The sequence below is a fragment of the Anomaloglossus baeobatrachus genome, chromosome 5, assembly GCF_048569485.1.
Source record: "Anomaloglossus baeobatrachus isolate aAnoBae1 chromosome 5, aAnoBae1.hap1, whole genome shotgun sequence".
Classification (NCBI taxonomy): domain Eukaryota; kingdom Metazoa; phylum Chordata; class Amphibia; order Anura; family Aromobatidae; genus Anomaloglossus; species Anomaloglossus baeobatrachus.
In genome coordinates, this window is record NC_134357.1 from 140,924,206 (window position 1) to 140,948,929 (window position 24,724).

The 24,724-nt window shown below is 44.3% G+C and overlaps 1 protein-coding gene across 1 annotated transcript in view; it reads right to left on the reverse strand.

Moving 5' to 3' along the window:
* The window catches only part of MICU1 (mitochondrial calcium uptake 1), a 399,405-nt gene that overhangs the window by 154,868 nt on the left and 219,813 nt on the right, over window positions 1–24,724 (reverse strand). The window contains exon 8 of the mRNA XM_075348939.1: window positions 6,457–6,654. Within this exon, the coding sequence (XP_075205054.1) occupies window positions 6,457–6,654 (198 nt within the window). The remainder of the gene's footprint in view (window positions 1–6,456; window positions 6,655–24,724) is intronic.

A 24,724-nucleotide genomic window follows, 5' to 3' on the forward strand; every position in this document is an offset into this window, starting at 1 on the left:
CTGACTGTATCACCAGGCGTACCATCTATGTGTCACCGGACAAAGGTACGCACGTCACCGCTAGCGATGCTGCATTGAATAGCATGGTAGCACTCCCCTGTGGATGTGCTTACATGCTAAGAAGGCGGAATGAGCACAGGAAATAACACCCTTGCAATTAGTCCCTGTGCTCATTAGCAAATGATGAAAGATCTTTGGAAATACTTTTTTTTAAAGATCCCTTTATCTATGTTACTAAATACTGGGACTGTTAGGCAGGGATTAGCAATATGCAGAACCTTGAGCAGTTCTGGGTGCATATTGCACCTGATAGGTCCCTTTAAGCTGCTTTAACCAGGAATCTAGCAGCAAACTGATGTCCCGCCAGCTACTAGAGCATGTTATGTTTTCAGAGCATGTCTGAAGCTATTTTTTATTTCAGCGCGCTCCTATATTGCCTCTCAATTCACTTGAATGGTATACTGCAGAACACTTTAATGCCTCTAAGCATTTGAGCTTCAGACAGAGATGAGAGCGGTGTCATTTTGAACACTACTGGCCGTGCCGAAAGGAAAACGTGCCTACAATAGTTTTAAAAATAGATACAAAAATTCAAGTACTAACCCACCAGCAGGAAGGGCATACTAAGAAGAGATGTCAAAAAAAGAAGAAAAAGCAAATGCAGCCATATTATCTAGTATAGAGAAAGGACCCTAATCATTTAGTCCTTCACGGTAGGACCACACTTGCAGATATCACGTACAACAGGGGTCTCAAACACGCGGCCCGCGGGCCGCATGCGGCCCCTCAGGGTAGTTCGTTCGGCCCCCAGGCCCGTGCCCCCGGTCACTATCGCGGCCGGTGCAGGGGCCACAGCCACTGTCTGCACTTCATGTCAGATGAATGTGTTGCAGGCTGCACTCTCGCGCAATACAATCATCTCACATACATCACTGACAGTGACACTGCAGCGGCCGCGATAGTGACCAGGGGCAAGGGCCTGGGGGCCGCACAAAGCAGAGATGAGGCAGCAGAGGGGGAGCGGGACAGGTGAGAAGAATGGTGTGTGTGTGTGTGTGTGTGTGTGTGTGTGTGTTTTGGACGTAAACCCCTTAGCGACCTATGACGTACGGGGTACGTTATGACTCCCTGGTACTTAAGGACCCATGACGTACCCAGTCATGGTGAAATCGCAGCCCCGGTGGCTGCGATCGCTGCAAATACCTTAGATTCGGGGAGGAGGGGACCTCATGAGGGGTGGTGTCTCCTCCCCTGACCTACGGAGGCTGTGATTGGCTGAGCGGCGTTCGTCAGCCAATCACAGCCACTAATGTTTCAGCCATTGAAAATCGCTGAAACATTGAAATCCAGCCACGATCAGGGCAGCTGTAGCCCTGATCATTGGCTGGAGCTGGGTGACCTTTGTTTCACCCGCCCCCAGCTCTGATTGGAGAGACCGGCCTTGTGACTGATCTCTCCAATCACTGTGGATCTGGGGCCGCAGACCACTCCCCTCAGCTTCACTCCAGAGTCTGTGGAAGGTGAGTGGAGCTGCTGCTGACCCATTATTACAGGATGGGGACAAAGTGCGCACATTACTATGAGATGGGGATAAGGCTGGGGACATTACTATAGGATGGGGACATTACAAGGATGGGCACAATACTATTGGATGGGGACATTATTACTATAGTATGGGGACATTACTATAGGATGGGGACTAGGATGGGCACATTACTATAGGATAGGGACTAGGATGGGCACATTACTATAGGATGGGGACTAGGATGGGCACATGACTATAGAATGGGGACAAGGCTGGGGACATTACTATAGGATGGGGACAAGGTGGGCACAGTACTATAGGATGGGGACATTACTACAGGATGGGGACAAGATGGGCACATTACTGTAGGATAGGGACATTACTACAAGGGGACAAGGATGGGAAACATTACTATAGAATAGGGATAATGCTGGGGACATTACTATAGGGTGGGGACAAGGTTGGCATATTACTAAAGGATGGGCACATTACTATAGAATGGGGACAGTACTAGAGGATGGGGACAAGGATGAACACATTACTACAAAATGGGGACAAGGATGGGGAACATTACTTTAGGATGGGGACAAAGATGAGCACATTACTGTAGGATGGGGACCAATACTACAAGGGGACAAGGATGGGCACGTTACAACAATATGGGGAACATTACTAAAAGATGTTGGTCAAAATTTCTATATAGTGCTAATTTTAACACTATTAGTTAGAAGAAAGGGATAAAATGTAAAAAAAAAAAAATGTTTATATTTAAACAAAGAATGTGCACGTTTGCTATAATGAACAAGTGAAAATGTTCAAAATCAGTGATCCCAAGGTGTGTAAAAAATATATGGTACCAATAAAAATGTCACTTTGTCCTGCAAAGAATGCGGCCCCCCCAAATATTTTTTTTCCTCTGTGTGGCCCATACACCCAGCCGAGTTTGAGACCCCAGACGTACAAGCTTATAATACACAAGTTACAAACTGCAGGGTGCCAGTTAAACCACACATGGATATAGCAGACTACTGTGTCACAGACTTATCCCCAGGAGACCTTTTACTACTAGAAGACAGAACATGCAGACTACTTAAAGGGAATCTGTCAGCAGGTTTTTGCTATCTTATCTGGTAGCAACATAATGTAGAAAAGGAGATTCTGAATCCAGTGGTGTATCACATAGATTACTGGCTGCAGCCGTTCTGAAACAATCAAACAATTGCGATTTAGGAACACAATGAACTGCCCTGGCCACACCAGGCTCTCTATAGCAGGGGTCCCCAACCTTTCTTACCTTGAAAGCCACATTAGACTTTGAAAGTTCGTTGAAAGCCACATTGTAGAGATGAAGACGTAGTCAAAGCCAATTTAGCAGTTGAAAACAGGACACAACAATTAGAAATAAAGAATCTTCCCCATATTGATATCAGAGAGAAAAAGTGACCTCCATACACAACACAATCCACTATACCAAGACCAATAATACCACATACAAGGGAGAAATAGTGACCAAACAACATATTACCACCACATTGTGATCATTGTGATCGAATACAGCCACTTACAAGGGAGAAATAACGCCACACCGTGACCAGATAACATACTACCACCACATAGGGACCGAACACAGGCACATACAAGGGAGAAATATACTGCAACACTATGACCAGATAACATATTACCATCACATAGCGATCAAATACAACCACATACAAGAGAGTAATACCACCACACCATAATTAGACCATGTAGTAACCGAATATTACCACATACAAGGGAGAAATACTGCAATACAATGACCAGACTACATAATGACCAAATGATACCACATACAAGAGAGAAATACCACCAAACCATTACCAGATTACATATTACTACCACACTGGGACGTATAATACTACAATAATGATCATGAATAAAAACCACAAATACTAATAACATTGATATTATCATCAGTACCATCATACACAGGAGCTCTGTATATAGTGTCGGTGTACAGGTAATACAATGATCACCAGTGACCTTATACACAGGAGCTCTGCATATAGTGTGTGCGCACATGTAATACACTGACTTACCAGTGACAACTGTAGCTGAAGTTATTCCTCTTCATTTTCCTCTTCCTCCCTTCTTCCTGTCATGATGCGACTCTATAGATAACACAGTCACCTATAGCTGATTACTCCCAGAGCGCATTCCACACTTCTCCCTCAATTTCTACACCACATCAAACTTTTCTTCCACCATTGAAGACTGTATCCTCAAAATTAAATTATATTACAGCAGAAATAATGTCACGTAAATTGCCCCTACAGTAATTGTGCCCCACTTGCTACTATAAACCAATAATGTATGTCCCTCATCCTGGCCCCCTTTATTTAATAATGTCCCCCATCCTGGAGCCCTTTATTTAATAATGTCTGGGGAAACAAGTGGAATCAGAAGGGATTGTTAATTGTTTCCTGCCCAAAATATCCCCCCACACACTGCTCCTCTCCAAAATAGCCCTACAAAGTGCCTCTTTTAATAATGTCCTCCCAAAACTTGCCCTTTCTATAATATCTCCCCCATACTACATCTCTGCATAAATTCTCCCCACTCCTCATTATAATATGCCGCATTTCACAATCCGCTTCCTAATTGCCTCATAATGACTCTCATTGCCCCATAATGTCCCCCATTGCCCCATAATGTCAAAATCAATTTGCTCCATATTGTTACCATTGACCCATAATGTGCCAATTTGCCCCAATGTCCCCAATAACCCACATTTTTCTCATTCCCCTGCAATATCCCAATTTACTCTATAATGTCCCCCCCAATACCCTATAATGTCCCAATTTGCTTCTTAATGTCCCCCATTTACCCCATAATGTACCAATTTGCTCCATAATGTCCCTCATTGCCTCACAAGGTCTCAATTTGTTTTATAATGTCCCCTACTGCTCTATAATGTCCCAGTATGCCTCATAATGTACCCCACTCACCCATAATGTCCCTTATTGCCCCATAATGTGCCCCATAAAAGTCTGTCACTGCCCCATAATGTCCTTTGTAAAGTAACACCACTCCTCCCCCACGACAGCCCCCTTATCTAAACTTATTGTAAATGTCCTCTTTGGGTTCTACTGGAGCGCTTACCTGTGCCTGCGCGTCCTCTTTTCTGTAGCTCTGGCCTCGATGATGACAGTATGACGCGATGCGGGGCTGAGCAGCGCTCTTCTGCCTCAGTCCTGTTGCTGCACTGTTCAAATATACACGCGCCTGAAAGACGAGCATACATTTGAATAGAGACATGGTCTCCAGGTATTTGAAACCGCATATTTGCAGGCCTGTGGACTCCCGCAGTGCAGCGTTAGGACCTTAGGTGAGTCACATGACTGATGTCAACAAAGGTCATTCTGCAACTGCGCAAACTTCAGTGATGGTACAGAACTTGTACTATCACTGAAGTTTATGATTGAAAAGCTGGGGGCCCCTCAGAACGTGGGGGCCCTTAATCAGCTGTCCAGTCTGCCCACCAATAACCACTGTCCCTGAGAAACAGATAGCCCCACAGCCCTGTACAGCTACATTTCCGGTGACTGACGGCGAGCAACATGTCACCAGCAGGCGAGTCACATGTGGCTCGGGAGCTACAGGTTGGGGACTCCTGCTCTATAGAGATTGAGCATTGACTGTGAGGTGTCAATCACAGCAGGGGGCATGTCAGACTGGTCTGCATCTGAGTTTCTAGTCCTGTGTTGTTAATCACAAGATAATAAACCCTTTAGGAAACAATTGCACACACACTGATAAGAGAAGCACAGTTGCTTGTTGTTTTATAACCCTTACAGCATGCTGACCTCAGTAGCAAAATGCTACTGACAGATTTCCTTTAAAGGGGTTTTAGTGATTCTAATGAATCAAACAAAAGACCAGAATACCAATGATTATCTAAGTGAAAAACCCTTTCAAACACATCTTATAAATTGTGCTAAGCTCTAAGCTTGTAAACTATGGTAACACTGCATGTGAATGGCCATAGCACTCATGAAATCTCTACGTCAGACTATAGCAAGGACCAGGATGAAGAGGCTGAGCAGACATCGGCATTACTACTGAGTCCAGTAATGGGCGCCAGTGGTTACATTCGCTATAGTCGTGATTTCACCATTGCAGCCGGTAAACAAACATGTCCAATCAAAGTCCAATCAAAATCTAAAATTAATTAACCTGTACAATAAAAACCGTAAAGAAAAAAAAATTCCAGAGTGAAATAGAAGCTAACAAAATGTTATATGTACCTTCAAGTGGTACGAATGAGAATTTCAAAGAGCCAAGCAAAAATTAGGCCATCATACTAATCCATTGACAAAAAAAGAAAAAAGTGTTACCGTTCTTATAACATGGCGACACAAACTACAAACATTTTTTTCCCTCAACTAAAAACAGGTTGTTCTGCACTGGACAACCCCTGCTTAATCAATTTAGGAGGTATCATTAAAATATCAGTGCTGCTGTTCCCAGTGGGTGACATTGGGTCTAAAGACCACTGCAGTCAATCAGCAGCCGGTGACCAGCTGAAGATTATTGATGAGCTGCAGCTAACCAGTAGCGACTAATTGGCTACAACGATCATGTGACACAATGTTGTATAAAATGCTTATATGTGCACTAATAGGAAAATTCACCTTTCAGGAAATATGCCCTAAGAATGAATATGGCTTTGAATGGCGCAAAATCACAGCAACGTTGCAACATCTCTCCCCAGGGTTGGGGTACCCTCATCAGGCTAACTAGATTCCTATGAAAATCTGTTTGTGCTTCAAAATAAGAAATTAGACTACAAATCTGATGAAAGAATAATGCAGGTGAATATGTTCGGTGAACATCATTGCAAAGAATAACAAGAGCACTGGTTTATACACTTTAAAAGAAAAATGGCTTACCTCTAATTTAAGTACATCATGCTGCAGCTTACGCTGAAATTCTAAAAAGCTCTTAATCGTCAATTTCCCTTTTAAATCCGCTCCAAAGAAATAAGTGGTAAGAGCAGAGCTGAATCCAGTTTTCAGTGTGTTCCCAGTAGTGGATCGATCTCGATGGCGCATGCCCATACTGGTCTGGGATCGGATGATACTTTGCACCTAAAGTCAAAGACGTATAATATTGTCATTTATGTCACGCAATTAACTGAACTTCATTTCTGAGATACAGCTTAAAAAATAGAATAGCAAAACCTCCTATCAATCAGTATATGTAGTAGGAATCTGTCCTTCTTTAGTGACAACTGCTATTTTAGGTCAGTAATGCTGACAATCAGAAAAATCTAGATTTATTAGATTAAAAAAAAATGTTGTTGCATAAGAATCCTTCCCTACAGAGGATGTTAATGTAGGAAAAGCATGTATATGTCTAAAATCTTTTGTATACCTAACATATTAATGGCCTATCCCAAAATAATATCAATCTGAGATTGGCGGGGGTCTGACACCTGACCACCCCACTGATCAGCAGAAATCTGCTCTGGCAGTTTCATCCTCATTCACTTCCATTCATAATTGTGCACTTTATAAAAAAAAACAAAAAACAAAAACAACATGAATTCACAAATTAAAAGAGGTTGTTCACTTAAATAAATGTTTTGAAGTTAGTGATAGATATATACATTGACACTCGGGCACTAAAGTAACTTGAGGCTGACAAAAGTAATTTTCAATTTAACTTTACTTAATATTAACTAATAAAAATCAGACCTTGCTTTGGAATTGTGGTTCGATAGAAAAAAAACATACTAATGAAAATGGCCTGGACAAAATAATGATATGCAATGAAAAGATTGCAAATATTTTGACCATAGGGAAATGTGAAACTAAGGCATGTCCTGTAATTAGCATCACAGGTGTCTACAAACTTGTAAAAGTCAGTCTGCCTATTTAATCAATGAAAAGTAGTTACTGTGCTGTTTGGAATCATGTGGAGCACCACACTGAACATGCACCAAACAACGCTACAAAGAGAGTTCTCTCAAGAGATTAGAAGAAAAAAAATAGGCAAACATGTTACAGGTAAACACCATCTGCAAAGAGTTGGCTTTTCCAGTTAATACATTTGCATATAGTATTCGGAAATTTAAAGTCTATGCAACTGCAGCTCACCTACGCAAATGTGGCTGCAAGAGAAAATTGATGACAAATTGAAAAAAACAGATAATTTGAATGATAACTAGGGCTGAGCGGATCTGAACTGTAAAAGTCCGAATCCGCACGGTTTCAAAGATTTCTGGGTGCCAGGCCCGGATCCGGGAAGACAATCCAGATCCAGCACTGGGGAATATAATTGAAAAATAAAGAAAAACAGAAATAAAACACCGTTTCATACTTACCGAGACTCGGTTTCATGGCAGCACACTGCTTCCGGGTTGCGCATTAACTTCCTGTACTGTGCATGTATACATACAGCTTTCCTTGTTTTTCCTGCCCACTCTCTCGTCTCTAATTGGTTGCAGGCAGATGCGCCCCCAGACTGTGACAGTATCTGCCTGCTGTTAGTCATCGCGGCTCAGTCATTGTCTGCACAGCCAGCGGTCGTGCTCTATGGCCGCTGGTTGTGATATCTAGCAGAGCTGAAGCGGCGTGGAACCTCGTCTGGATTACGCCGGTCGTGCAGGGTGTTGGGGGTTAATAAAGAGGTGAAGGAGGGTGCGTGTTTTTTACTTTATTCCAAATAAAGGATTTATCTCTGTATCTGTTTATATACTTTCATTTATAGGTTAGTGTGATGCAGGTATCTCAGACACCTGTGCCATCACTAACCTAGGGCTTAGTAACAGCTGTGCGCTGCTATTAGCCCCTTATTACCCTGATTGCCACCGCTCCAGAGCAATCGAAAAGAGCCAGTAAAGCACCGGGATTGTCACATCTAATAGATGCGGCAATACCGGGTGGCTGCGGGCTGAGAATACCAGCCCCAAGCCGGCTTTAACAAGGCTGGGGATGAAAATTAGGGGGGACTGCACGTCTTTTTTTTTTTTTTTTTTTTAAATGTATTTAATTATAAAAAAAAAAAAAAAGAAGAAAAGCAACATCACCGGCACAGCCGCGTACACTTCTGACAGGAACGTGCATGTGTTTCTAGGTACATGCACGCTCATGTTCAGACAGCGCAGGCTGTGCCGGCTGATGTCATGTCAGACTTGTACAAGTCTGACAGCGCATCACCGACACAGCCACACACTTCTGACAGGAACGTGCATGTGTTTCTAAAACACATGCACGTTCACTACACTGACCCACAGACACTTGCACTGCCTTCCCCGCCCACCAGCCATCCTGCCTCCTGTGATTGGTTGCAGTCAGCTGACACGCTGCTACTCAGGGTGGGGGCGCGTCTAACTGCAACCAATTACACACGCCGGTGGGCAGTCAAAACAATGAATATTGAATGGTCGGCTCCGGAAGGGAAAGGCGTGACCTAGAAGGAGTTTGCTGCCATGACACAGCACAGCTCGGGTGAGTACACTGCTCGCTCTCCTACCCCCCTATCACCTCCACAAACGTTTTTAATCTCCGGATTCTGGTCCCATAGACTTTTATGGGCACTGGAATCCAGAGCGGATCCGGATTTTTTTTTTCAATCCGGCAGTGATCTGCCGGTCCCAGATTTTGGCGGATTTGATCAACTCTAATGATAACCAAAGAGCTCAGAACAACTTCCAAAGAGATTGCAAGTGAACTACAAGGTCTAGGTACATCAGTGTCAGGTTGCACCATTTGTCACGGTGTTTGCTAAAGTGGACTTATTAAAGATGACCGAGGGGGGGCGTGGCCTGGACATGGAGGGATAAAGAAGCCTGGGGAATCTGCTCCTGCCCTGACCTAGGGATATACTGCAACAGCGTCTCTTTTACCTAGCCTCAGACAGCGAATGGGCAAGAAGAAGGGGAAAGGAAGCTCCCAGCCCACATCTAATCCATCGGGGACCCCTGCTCGCGATATACGGAGCTACCTGCTGGACCCAGCTCAGGAGGCTCCTGGGCGCAAGATGGCTGACTCAGCAATGCACACAAGAAGCGGCCGCTCGCTGAGTGCGGCGGTAGCGGGCGCTGAAGATTTACCAGCTGCAAGCGGCGTGGAGGGGCAGGCGGAAGAGACCTGCAGCGACTGGGAACAGATGCAGGTTAGTGGGGAACAGGCCAGCGCGGCTCCCGCAGTGGGAGGGCAAGATGGCGCTGCCCCCACGTGCGCTGGCGGTGCAGCAGGAGCGACCACAGATTACACCCAGGAGGCATCCCCCTGTGCAGGACCAGGAGTACAGAACAATGACAGCGGGAGGCTCTCAGCGGGGAGTATTCCCCCTGACCTCCCTTCCAGCGAGAGTCTGCACATTATCTCAGGCCTGGAGGTCCGGCTAATGGAGGGGGGAGGGGCGGTGTTGCCCGGCCACGGAGCTGCAGCAGGCTTGGAGATGAGCGTTCCCTCGGTGCCCCTGGGAGCTGCTGGGACTGTGTCATATGCGGGGAGCTCCCTTACAGGATCACATGCCACAGCGACAAGATTGGATATTGCTGCACAAACTGCTGAGATTATTAACATCAGGGAGGAGGGGGGTCTCCCGGCACACCAGTCCATGCACCAGATGTGGAGGGTGCTGGAGGACCTTAGCTCCCACATTAGAAATATCCCAACGAAAGCTGACATGGAGTCATATATAGACAGACTGGAAAGCTCATACAGATCAGAGCTCTCAGGTCTGAGAGATTAAGTCCAGCAGATGGGGGAAAGAGTGGGGTCTATTGAATCTGTAACACAATCCCTATCAATAAAAGTAACAGAGCAGGAATCTAACCTGGCCTCCCACACAGCACACTTCCAATATCTAGCCGACCATATTGATGATATTGAAAACCGTAACAGGCGTAACAATATAAGGGTCCGCGGCCTTCCAGAATTGATTGAATCTGCCGACCTTGACAAATCCCTTCGCCATATCTTTAATGCTTTACTGCAAGTTCCCTTGGACTCACCTTTGGAACTGGATAGATCACACAGAGATCTGGGCCCTCGGTCCCTGGACCTGGACCGTCCCAGGGATGTTATTTGCAAGGTCCACAGGTACCAGCTGAAGGATGCCATCATGATGCGGGCCCGCTCGGCAGAGAACCTACGTCACAAGGGACAGAGGATCCAACTCCTGCCGGACTTATCCAGGTGGACTTTACAGAAAAGGAGGGCATTGAGGCCACTCCTGGACTCTCTACGACAACGAAACATCCCCTACACATGGGGGTTCCTGTGACGGGGGTGTACAACAGAGCAAAGGATGGACGAGGCCGAGGGACGATCCAACAGGTTTATTAACAGGAATGCAAGAACAGCACACGATAAGTCCACGTAAAACAGATTCGGGGGCCCTTCCCGACAATCCTCGGACCGGATTACAAAGCAATCGTCCTTACAGTAGTCCAAAGAGTTCCACGCAATCCCACGGGCCGCCACACAGGCCTAGCTCCGTCCGTGTCCACAGCCACACAGGCTGGAGCTCCTGCTCCCTTCAAGTTTCAGCTCACTCTGCCTGAATCTCCCAGGTAAGCAGAGTTTACACTAGTTGGACTCTAGGCCCACCTCCCCCTACTCCCAGGGATGGAAGTGCCTCAAGAGGATATAACCTTGCATTTTAGGGGGGTGATTACCTACAACAATAGAAATGTACACAGAAGTAGTTCAAATAAGACAATGAACCCAGCTTGAAATAGGAATCTGTACAGCATATACAGTGAGAGGGTAAATTACATCTTCACAGTTCCCTTTCCGTCTTAGGGTCCACCGGGCGGGCAGGATGCATGTCTTGAGTCACCGTGGGGGTATTCCAGCATTTGCGGCGGCCCTACAGATCCCAGAGGTAACTATCACGGGATGGCCAAGCTTGCCTCCGGGGGGGCCTGGAGATGTGCATCCTGTGGCGGCCCGGGCGAGGAGGGGAAATCAGCGGGAAGCCCCTGTAGATCGTGGCTGAAATGTTGTAATTGAGATGAACAGAAAAGCTGCTACTCAACTTTGTTTGAGAGCTATCGTTTAATTTCTCCCGCAGTAGTTTCAAATGCACAACGGGGAAAAAAGTATTAACAATTGTTTTTGTGTTGCATTGTTGAAGTGTGCTGGGGGCGGTCCCCTCTTTGGAGGCAATGGCCTGGATCATGGCCCCTTCGGAGACGTCCAGCTCTGTCCGAGGGGCTGGCTCGTCCCTGTGGGGTCCATGCTCATGGCCGCATGGCCGTTGGTTGGGAGTGTGGGCAGAATGTGAAATTGTAAAGATATGTTGAACGACATAAGTTGCTCAGGTGGTGTATACTGGGTAGGGGGGAGTTCCCCTCCGTGTTCAGTCCGCCTCTTTTCTGGGGTTGCTGCACTTGGCAGGCCAAGGAGCAGCTATATAAAAAACCCGCCCCAATCAGTTGTTTGGTTAGACGACAACTTCAGCCCTTCTGCGGCGCTGAAGTACTTTCATATATAATCTTTTTCTAATCCCTTTTTTTTTTTTCTCTCTCTCTCTCGGCAGTTGTCTATACCCTCTTCTCTACCTGTTCTTTTTCATTTCTCATTTTTTCTTCGCTTTTCCCCGGCTTTTCCTCTTCCCATTTCCCCCCCACCCCTTTTAGCCACTTACCCTACTTCCCTCCCACCTACAGTTAGTGGTCCGGGACCTGGGTGTGGAGACATGGCGGAACTAAAATTCGGCTCTCTGAATGTTAAAGGGTTCAATACCCCCCAAAAACGGGCACAAATCTTATACGATATGCAAAAACAAAGGGTACACATTCTTCTTCGTGTTCACAGTAGCAGGGTGGTACGCACCAAACGTAGGACAGTCAAGGGCGGGGCGAAGCTTCCTTCGGGTGTTGGCGGAATTCTCGGAGGGGGTGGTAATATTGGGAGGGGATTTTAACCTTCCTTTGAACCCATCAGTGGATACCTCGTCGGGCAGAAGCGGGATCCCCCTGTCTCACTTAAGGTCCTTTAAGCAGGAGATGCACCAGTCACAATTGGTAGACGTGTGGCGGATATTAAATCTATCTGGAAGGGACTATACCTTCTACTCAAATCCACACGATTCATATAGTCGTATTGATTTCTTTTTGATAAGTCAGCATGCTCTCATTTGGAGCCCAGTTGCCGAGATCGGTAGCGTGGTTTGGTCGGATCACGCGCCCATTTTTCTAACTATTTCTCCTCCTAACGGCCAGACTCGCGAGTGGACATGGAAACTCAATGATAACCTCTTGAAGGATACAGTGTGCGTGAATGACATCAAGGAATCGATTGGGGTTTTTATGGAGACACATGCGGCGGACCTCACTTCCCTACCCCTTCAGTGGGAAGCATTTAAGTGCGTGATTAGGGGGGTCCTGATAAAACATGGGGCACGCATTAAGAGAATGAAGAGTTTACAAATCAAGGAATTACTTGACACGATACATAAGCTGGAATTTGCACATAATAGACACAGATCGACGGGGGTCCCGGCAGACCCTACTAAATGTAGAGAAGACCTTAGGTCACTTCTTAACGAGAAATACCTCAGATACCGAAATCACTACAAACGTTTCTATACCAACATTCAGACAAGTGCGGCAGGCCCCTGTCGCGCCTTCTTCATCCCCGTAATAATACGTTGTTTATCTCACGCTTACAGCGGTGGGGCGGTTCGGACACGAGTAACCCGGTGGAGATTTTGGAGGAAATGCGGACATTTTATTCAGACCTCTATAACATTAGGGGCCGCTTAGCAGACATGGGGCAGAGTAATTTGTCAGAGCGAATTGATGGATATGTGGCAGAATTTGCGTCCACGCCGCTGGGGAATGAGGATGTCTCTCAACTGAAAGAGCAGTTTACAGAAGAGGAGATTGGTGTGGTGATCAAAAATACCCCAGCCGGTAAGAGCCCTGGTCCAGATGGGTTTTCCCCAGCATTTTATAAGACATTTAGAGAATTAATAACACCATTTCTCACAAAGGTTTTTAATGCAGTTTCTGACACATCCCCATTTGCAGCACAGTCCCTGGAAGCTTATATTACTGTAATACCAAAACCAGGGAAGGATCCATCTATGGTCTCTAATTATAGGCCGATTTCTTTATTAAACGTGGACGTGAAGTTGTTCTCCAAAACACTGGCTAATAGATTGGCTCCCCTTCTCCCTGCAATTATTAGTTCAGACCAAGTCGGCTTCGTACAGGGCAGAGAGGCCCGAGATAATGTAAATAAGACATTATTACTTATGGCAAATGCAATATCCTCCTCCACATCTATGGGCCTTCTGTCGGTGGACGCCGAGAAGGCCTTTGACCGTGTGCACTGGGATTTCCTTCGCGCGGCATTGAAAAAGATTGGCCTGGGCCCCCGCTTTCTACAAAAGATATTGGCATTGTATACGTGTCCCTCGGCACGGATCAAGGCCAATGGAGCGTTGTCTCGGCCCATCGCTATAAGGAACGGTACGAGACAAGGGTGCCCTCTCTCCCCGTTATTATACGTGGTAGTGATGGAGCATCAGGCCAATGCCATAAGGAGGAATCCCTGTATACACGGTCTACAAGTGGAAGGCAGGATGTACAAGACCTCCCTGTACGCTGACGACTTATTGATTTATATCTCCCAGCTTCACATCACTCTGCCCTCCTTGTTGACGGAGTTTGAGAAATTTGGAGATCTGAGCAACTTTAAAGTAAATTATTCAAAAACGAAAGCTCTGAATGTTACCATGCAGCCCTGAGGTGTCATTAGCTAAACAAAACTTCTCGTTTCGGTGGCAACCAAAGCAATCACATGTTTAGGTATACAAATCCCTGCTGATCTCACACTTCTGTATTCTCTGAATTATCAGACCCTGTTGACACGAACACTTAAAGACCTACTATCATACCATAAAAAACCTATTTCGTGGTTCGGACGCATCAACTCATTCAAAATGGACGTGCTACCGCGGTTCCTGTATGTCTTTCAGGCGGTCCCTATTTTGCCACCGGTGAGTTTTTTTCGCACACTTAAATCAACATTAATCAAATTCGTATGGGGCCACTCTAGGGCGAGAATAAGATATCAGATCTTAACCAGACCCATTGATAGGGGAGGGGCTGGATTGCCAGATCTTTGTAGATACCATCAGGCCGCCCTTTTGCTGCGTATGTTCGACTGGCAGTTTTTGGCTACACATAAAAAATGGGTCGTGTTGGAACAGGGGGGAGCGCCGGTGCCCACGAGGTATCTGCCATGGCTGGAGTCACGTGAGGGGGTGAAGTTACCTGCAGCTGACTTTCTAATCAAGGCCACGCTTAAAGTGTGGGATCAGGTGAGGCAGAGGGGCTCCTTGACGGGCCCCCTGCTTCTGCTCACTCCGATATTTTCCAATCCGGAATTTTCCCCGGGAATCACACGTTCCTCCTTTCTGCGCTTGAAGGTGGAAGATGATTTTAGGGCATATCAAGCTTTGAAAGGGAAGGATATCATGTCTTTTGAAGATATGCAGGGCCTGGACCCCCCGCGCCTGTTGTCATGGATTGAGTATACACAACTATACTCCTTTGTTAGTAATTGACTGAGACACTGGAAACACGTACCTGACATTTCTCCGACCCCGTTTGAGGGTTTGTTTTTGCAAAAAGCCCCTCCATCTCATTTAATTTCAGTCATTTACAAATTACTGAGTCAGGCGGCCCCGGATACAGACATAAACCCAAATTTCATAGCTAGCTGGGAGACAGAACTGGGCACTTCTTTTACTGAGGAGGATAAGCAGAAAGCTTACCTGTTTACCCATAAGATGTCTACAGCTGGTTATGCAAAAGAAAAGAACTACAAAATTCTATCCAGATGGTATCAATATCCAGTAAAGCTACACAAGATCTTCCCCTCTGTGTCAGAGTTGTGTTGGAGATGTGGGGGGGTCTCCGGGACGATGCTGCATATTTGGTGGGAGTGTTTGCTGATCAGGCCCTTTTGGTTGGAGGTGTTTCAGATATACACCAAAATTACTGGAAAATCGGTGACACCATCACCACAAATCTCATTGCTGTCCATGTTGCCTGGCTCTATTAAAACAAAAAAGGGAGATTTGCTTAGATTTTGTCTAACAGCAGCTCGCTCGGTGATCCCTAGGCACTGGCGGACGATGATCCTTCCATCATTACAAGAGTGGCAACAGGAAATGGCCTCCATATGTTATATGGAGGACTTGTCCGCAGAGGCAACAGGGGACAGTGAGTGGAATAAGATTGTTCTTGTAAAATTGGTCTGTAAGATCTCTCTTCCTTCTTATTTTCTGTACTATTTGTTTTTCTAATAAAGAAAGATTATACAAAAAGATGACCGAGGAGGAACAAATTGTTGAAGGCAAATCATAAAAACTTGACATGACACTGAAATTTGCCAAAATGTATAATGACAAGCCACAAAGCCTGTGCTTTGGACAGATGAGACAAATGAGACAAAACGGAAGGTTTATGGCAAGTCACATCAGCTCTATGTTCACAAATGCAAAAATAAAGCATTCTAAGTGTCGTGTGAATGGGACTGGTTGACAAACTCGTGTTCATAGCCAAGTCACCCCTATTCTCTGTCCTTGAATCTGTTGCTTTGTTAGTACAAGTATGATAGCAACCTAACTACAGTCATGGCCAAAAGTTTTGAGAATGCTACAAATATTAATTTTTACAAAAGCTACTGCTTGAATTTTTCTAATGGCAATTTGCATATACTCCAGAATGTCATAAAGAGTGATCAGCTTAACAGCAATTACTTGCAAAGTCAATATTGGCTAAGAAAATGAACTTTAACCCCCAAAACACATTTCAACATCATTGCATTCCTGCCTTAAAAGGAGCAGCTAACATTGTTTTAGTGATTGTTCCATTAACACAGGTGTGGGTGTTGATGAGGACAGGGCTGGCGATCAGTCATGATTAAGTAAGAATGACACCACTGGACACTTTAAAAGGAGGCTGGTGCTTGGTATCATTGTTTCTCTTCAGTTAACCATGGTTATCTCTAAAGAAACACGTGCAGCCATCATTGCTCTGCACAAAAATGGCCTAACAGGGAAGAGTGTCGCAGCTACAAAGATTGCACCTCAGTCAACAATCTATCGCATCATCAAGAACTTCAAGGAGAGAGCTTCCATTGTTGCCAAAAAGGCTCCTGGGCGCCCAAGAAGGACCAGCAAACGCCAGGACCGTATCTTAAAACTGTTTCAGCTGCGGGATCGGACTACCAGCAGTGCCGAGCTAGCTCAGCAATGGCAGCAGGCTGGTGTGAGTGCTTCTGCACGCACTGTGAGGCGGAGACTCTTTGAGCAAGCCCTGGTTTCAAGGAGGGCAGCAAAGAAGCCACTTCTCTCCAGAAAAAACATCAGGGACCGACTGACATTCTGCAAAAGGTACAGGGAGTGGACTGCTGAGGACTGGGGTAAAGTCATTTTCTCAGATGAATCCCCTTTTCGATTGTTTGGGACATCTGGAAAACAGCTTATTAGGAGAAGAAGAGGTGAGCGCTACCACCAGTCTTGTCTCATGCCAACTGTTAAGCATCCTGAAACGATTCATGTGTGGGGTTGCTTCTCAGCCAAGGGAATCGGCTCACTCACAGTCTTGCCTAAAAACACAGCCATGAATAAAGAATGGTACCAGAATGTCCTCCAAGAGCAACTTCTCCCAACTGTCCAAGAGCAGTTTGGCACCCAACAATGCTTTTTCCAGCATGATGGAGCACCTTGCCATAAAGCAAAGGTGATCACTAAATGGCTCATGGAACAAAACATAGAGATTTTGGGTCCATGGCCTGTAAACTCCCCAGATCTTAATCCCATTGAGAACTTGTGGGCAATCATCAAGAGACGGGTGGACAAACAAAAACCAACAAATTCTGGCAAAATGCAAGCATTGCTTATGCAAGAATGGACAGCTATCAGTCAGGATTTGGTCCAGAAGTTGATTGAGAGCATGCCAGGGAGAATTGCAGAGGTCCTGAAGAAGGGTCAACACTGCAAATATTGACTTGCTGCATTAACTCATTCTGTCAATATAACCTTTTGGTACTCATAATATGATTGCAATTATATTTCTGTATGTGATGTAAACATCAGACAAACACAATTAAAAAATTAAAAACCAGAGGGCAACAGATCATGTGAAAATATAATTTTGGTGTCATTCTCCATGACTGTACATCTATATCAGAAATACAACACCTGAATATATATTATAATATATATATATATATATATATATATATATATATATATATATATATATATATATATATATATATTATGCACACACACACATACATACATACATACATAATACACACTTTCTAATATAAATTTATGTTAAGGTGGTCAAGCAGCATATTGTATAACCTTTTGTGTGGATGAAGTTATATGCATCTTTTCAACAATTTATGTATTAAAAATTAAAAGATAAAAATAGAGATACTTTGCTAAATTACTTGAGTAAAAATACTGTACACAGCTCTCATGCTATGTGTTTGACCCTGCTGCCATATCGTTTTCCAGTTCATCAGTCCTCTGCTACCAATCTACTTAGGCAGTACATAATAGCAGCAGATTGAAGAATATCGTCTTATTCTTCTTATATAGTTATCGTAAGGCAACACCAAGCAATACCTTAGAGAAGACGGGAGGAAACTTTTGTTTCAAGGTCATAAAGAGGAAAAATCAGACATTTTAGCTTAACATTCACTGAATAGACAATTAATGTAGAAAATCAGAACAAATTAATGTTAATTACTGTACATTCAAAATGTATCCAGTAAAAATGAGAAATATTTCAGTAGTGAAAGAGGTGCCAAGACCATCAAATGATCTTGCAGATACAAGCTACTGGCAAGACATCTGTGGGAATGAAATACTGCTTCTTTTTTTGATGTTTAATTCAATGACGCAGAAATCTTCTATTCTCCATTTTTATGCTAGTATGGCCGACCTTGTCATCAAACAAGCCATCTCTATTGGGAATGAAGCTTTGGGACTAGGAAAGATGAAAAACCAGTGTACTCTACATATAGCATCAAAGCTCATATAATGTGTAGGATGATGTATAGGAGAGTCTCGAGTAGATATACATAATATCTAACTAATCCCGCTATTGACACTCAGCAAATCTCTTCTCAGGTCCATTACAATGAAACCAAAGCATATAATTTATGGGGGGAGTCATAGTATCTGCTCACAGAGGAAGATAAACCAGTAGACAGTAGTCATAATAGTAAATTGCTATAGAATATGTTGGTGCTATAGAAATAAAATTATTTATTAAGAGGCATACCTGAAACATTGAGTAATGGTGAACTGGACTGTGTTGCGCAGAGAGAGGGCCTCATTCAGTGGAGCTGAACAAAATACATCGAGCCCTTGGTCCTAGATCAGCTTCAGACTCCAGACCCCGCGACGTTATCTGTCGGGTTCATTTTTTCAAAATAAGAGAGTCTGTCATGCGTGCTGCACGTGACAATAGTCCGATCACCTTTATGGACACTCAGATCTCCCTCTTCCCAGATTTGGCCAGGCGTACTCTATTACAGAGAAGAGCTTTAAGACCCCTGCTGCACCAGTTGAAGGAAAGACATTCCATATAGGTGGGGGTTTCCATTCAACCTGACAGCCAGCAAGGAGGGGAAGAAGGCTACTTTCCGTTCGCTGGGTGACCTCGCCAACTTCCTGGGAACCTTTGAAATTCCGATAGTGGATCTCCAAGAGTGGCCCTCGGCTCCCGGTCTCCCCTCCAAGATGGATCACGGCTCATCGGAACAAGAAAAACAAGACCCGGACCCAAGCCGAGGCGACAAAAGACACCTGAGGTCTCCAGATCACGTGAGATGGGTGTTGCTTAATGAGCATCTGAGTTTGAATGTTTGATGCTCACCACCTGGTCAATGATGGAGCCCGTCGGGGCTGTAATGTTCGTGAGTAGTTGGGATTCCAGAGAGATCTGGATTGGGACTCTAAAGTTAATGTTATCTATAACTGTTCAAGAAATGTGTTCCTGACTAGTTTCTCTAGTAGACTGTGACAGTAACTGTCCCTTCAGCATTGTGCAGCTGGTCTAGTTCGAGTTTCTGAAATTGAGGTTGAACTGCTCTGTATATAGGTTCTTATTGTGTCAGCGATGATTCTTTCGTTAAACATGACATAGTTATAATACATAGGCGACAGAGGGGGGGGGGGTGAAGAGCTCCTAGGCCCTTGGCTTCCACTTCCGCCTTCTTTGGTGCAACAAGTGGCGATATGCCATCTAAACCCAGCACAAATGATTCACAGGGCTTGTCTAGCTTTTTTTTGTCCTGTCACAATCTTCTCTTTCTCTTGCTCTATCTTACTCTTTATCTTTGCTTTCTCTCCTCCATCCTTTCCCTGCGGGTGGCAGATAGCCACTATTCTCCTAGGCTCAGTCCTGTTTCAGATAGACTATGGATAGGATTAAATTCTGTTCTTACAATATTAAAGGTCTGAATGTGCCCGAGAAGAGACGACAAATAGTTTTTTCATGCCACAAGCAAAAAGTAGCGGTCCTGCTGTTGCAGGAAACTCATTTACGGGCATATTTGATCCCCAAATTAAGCACGAGGAATTATCCGACATGGTTCAATAGTACAAACCCAGAATCAAAATCCAGGGGTGTTTCAATAGCCTTCCACAGATCCTTTGTGCCAGAAGTCCTAAAATATTTTATTGATCCCACATATAGGTACGTCTTTCTCCAGGTGTCCTGGAAGAATTCCAGATTTGTGATTGCTAATATATACAGCCCGAACCAAAGGCAGAAGCAATTCCATCTAAAATGTATGCGTCTTCTTGAGGATTTTGCAGACTCCTCTCCGGTAAGTATGGGAGGGGACTTTAATGTCCCTCTAAATCCAACCTCACATGTCTCCTCAGGCAGGTCCTTGTATCCCCTCTCCATAAGTAGAGGTTTAAAAGCTTTAGCTCACAGCATGAGACTGGTTAAGATGTGGAGAATACTCCACCCCAAGGATAAGGACTTCACTTTCTTTTCCAGGTACATCAGACCTACAGTAGAATAGATTATTTTTTTATTTCTCTTTGTCTGCTAGATTTCCAGGATGAGGCAGAGATTGGATCTATCCTGTGGTCTAACCAAGCGCCAGTATACCTGAGCTTGAATTTTGGGTCCCAGGGTGGGCAGGGCCTCACCTGGCGTTTGAATGAAAACCTGTTGCGAGACCCCTTGTGTCATGCAGAGGTATCTCAAGCTATACAAAATTTCATGCTGGACCATGGGGGAGACCCTTCTTCGCCATCAATAAAATGGGAGGCATTGAAACGTGTGGTGAGGGGAATCTTTATCTCTCATAGCGCACGACTCAAAAGGGAGAGAGCTGGAGAGATAAAGGACTTGTTGTTGTCCATAGCAAATTTAGAAAAAAACACAAACAAGGTCTATCGCCCCTGATTTTCAGTCAGCTCTCCACAGCACGTCAAAAACTGTTGAGCATTTTAGATCAGAAATCAAGAGCATGGCGAGATAGAATGAGAAGTAGGTTTTACCACATGGGAGATAGAAGCGGCAAATTACTAGCAAGAGCCCTCCACCCAAAAACAGCAACCACTTACATCCCTTGTGTCAGCAGTGCGGGATGTCCTAAGGGCCATAGTACAAAAGATATTGTATCTAGCTTTACTTTACTACGAAGCTTTGTACAATATAAAAGGACGTTATGCTGATCTGCCAACAGACATGCTAAAAAAGAATATTGAGGACTACCTCCGACTACATAGACTTCAGTCACTGCCGGCAGTAGTATGGTCTGACTTGGAAAGGGAATTTACCTTGGAGGAGGTGGCCGCAGTTATGAAGGTAGCCAAAAAGGGAAAGAGTCCTGGCCCAGATTGTTTTACTGCGGGCTATTATAAGGAATTCTCGGAGCTGCTGAGCCCATTATTCCTTACTATGTGTAATTTTGTGTCCTCCGGGGGTAGGTTGGTTCCCACAACAGGCTCTCAGAGCTCATATTACTGTAATCCATAAACCTCGGAAAGACCCTCTTCTCTGCAGTAACTATCGTCAGATTTCCCTCATAAACACAGATATTAAGTTCTATGCAAAACTAACAGCTAATAAGTTGAAACCCATCCTTCCAGCACTGATCAACAACGACCAGGTGGGCTTCGTCTCGGGTAGAGAGGCGAGAGATAATACAGTCATATGAAAAAAGTTTGGGCACCCCTATTAATGTTAACCTTTTTTCTTTATAACAATTTGGGTTTTTGTAACAGCTATTTCAGTTTCATATATCTAATAACTGATGGACTGAGTAATATTTCTGGATTGAAATGAGGTTTATTGTACTAACAGAAAATGTGCAATCCGCATTTAAACAAAATTTGACCGGTGCAAAAGTATGGGAACCTCAACATAAAAGTGACATTAATATTTTGTAGATCCTCCTTTTGCAAAAATAACAGCCTCTAGTCGCTTCCTGTAGCTTTTAATGAGTTCCTGGATCCTGTATGAAGGTATATTTGACCATTCCTGTTTACAAAACAATTCCAGTTCAGTTAAATTTGATGGTCGCCGAGCATGGACAGCACGCTTCAAATTATCCCACAGATTTTCAATGATATTCAGGTCTGGGGACTGGGATGGCCATTCCAGAACATTGTAATTGTTCCTCTGCATGAATGCCTGAGTAGATTTGGAGCGATGTTTTGGATCATTGTCTTGCTGAAATATCCATCCCCTGCGTAACTTCAACTTCGTCACTGATTCTTGCACATTATTGTCAAGAATCTGCTGATACTGAGTTGAATCCATGCGACCCTCAACTTTAACAAGATTCCCGGTGCCGGCATTGGCCACACAGCCCCAAAACATGATGGAACCTCCACAAAATTTTACTGTGGGTAGCAAGTGCTTTTCTTGGAATGCCGTGTTTTTTTTGCCTCCATGCATAATGCCTTTTTGAATGACCAAACAACTCAATCTTTGTTTCATCAGTCCACAGGACCTTCTTCCAAAATGTAACTGGCGTGTCCAAATGTGCTTTTGCATGCCTCAGGCGACTCGGTTTGTGGCGTGCTTGCAGAAACTACTTCTTTTGCATCACTCTCCCATACAGCTTCTCCTTGTGCAACGTGTGCTGTATTGTTGACCGATGCACTTTGACACCATCTGCAGCAAGCTGATGCTGCAGCTCTTTGGAGGTGGTCTGTGGATTGTCCTTGACTGTTCTCACCATTCTTCTTTTCTGCCTTTCTGATATTTTTCTTGGCCTGCCACTTCTGGGCTTAACAAGAACTGTACCTGTGTTCTTCTATTTCTTTACTATGTTCCTCACAGTGGAACCTGACAGTTTAAATCTCTGAGACAACTTTTTGTATCCTTCCCCTGAACAACTATGTTGAATAATCTTTGTTTTCAGATCATTTGAGAGTTGTTTTGAGGAGCCCATGATGCCACTCTTCATAGGAGATTCAAATAGGAGAACAACTTGCAAGTGGCCACCTTAAATACCTTTTCTCATGATTGGATACACCTGCCTATGAAGTTCAAAGCTCAATGAGGTTACAAAACCAATTTAGTGCTTTAGTAAGTCAGTAAAAAGTAGTTAGGAGTGTTTAAATCAAGAAATTGATAAGGGTGCAAATACTTTTGCACCGGTCAAATTATGTTTAAATGTGGATTGCACATTTTCTGTTAGTACAATAAACCTCACTTCAATCCAGAAATATTACTCAGTCCATCAGTTATTAGATATATGAAACTGAAATAGCTGTTGCAAAACCCCAAATTGTTATAAAGAAAAAAGGTTAACATTAATAGGGGTGCCCAAACTTTTTCATATGACTGTATTATAAAGACTGTCTCTCTGATGGATTGGGCCCGGAGGAGGGGGATTCCTATGTGCGCCCTGTCAACAGACGCGGAAAAGTCCTTTGAGAGGGTGCATTGGGAGTTTATGTTCCTGGTAGTTAAAAGTATTGGACTAGGGGAGAACATGTTAACTAAAATCACAGCATTAAATGTCACAGCAACTATGCAGGTTAAAATAAATGGTTCCTTGTCTCGGCCTTTTTGCATTGGTAATGGGTCGAGGCAGGGTTGTCCACTCTCGCCACTATTATATGTGTTGACCATGGAGTTCCTCGCTCAGGCGATCAGATCTAACCAGTCTATCAGAGGTCTGTCTGTTAGGGGTGTGGAGCATAAGTTGGCTCTTTTTGCTGATGACCTGCTCCTTTACATCACGTCCCCGGTCACCACCATACCAAATCTGATATCGGAGTTTTCTGGCTTTGTTCGCCTCAGCAATTTCAAGGTGAATTCACATAAATCTGAAATCCTTAATGTAACTATGCCGCCCCAATTGGTGTCGCAACTCCGTAGCTCATTACCATACAAATGGGCCACGGAATCTCTTACCTATCTGGGTATTAAAATATCTAAGGACCCGGATAGTCTTCCGTGTCTGAACTTCCACAAGGCGATCCATTCTATTGAACATATGCAGGAGAGAGTGTCCAGGGCACTGATCCGCTTCAAATATAAAGGAAGATAAGTCCTTCAGTATCTGCTTGAAAAAATTCCTCTGCGGTGCCACTGGTGCAAACAGGTATAAGACTTATAAGTAGTAAAGAAAAAACACCAGGCACTCACCAGAGCTTGCTTGTGCAGGTTTATGATTTATTCAATCATTAGGGCTTTCATGTGCATAAGGGCTGGTAGCCCTTATGCACATGAAAGCCCTAATGATTGAATACATTCTATTGAACAGGATATATGAAAATGGAACAAGCTGAACCTTTCCTGGTCTTTTATACTTTTTTCAGGCTCTTCCCATTTGCCTTCCGGCCTCCTTCTTTTCCAGACTTAAGACTCTGATAAATAAATTCATCTGGGCCGATAAAAGATCCCGCACCTCCTATCAGATTTTGCGTAGAACTAGACTAAATGGAGGGGCAGGTTTACCTGACTTCCGGCTCTACAGTTTTGCGGCCTTGGGAACCTGTATTTTGGATCTCTTCCATAACGGAGGCGATAAGTGTTGGATGAATATCGAGTATAACAAGACAGACAATGGCCCTTTGGCTGAGATTTGGTTGCCAGAAAGCATTCTTAACTCCGTGCGAGAGACATAGTTTCTGGTACAGAATTTGTCTAGGTGGGTCAGGAGAAATTTGGAG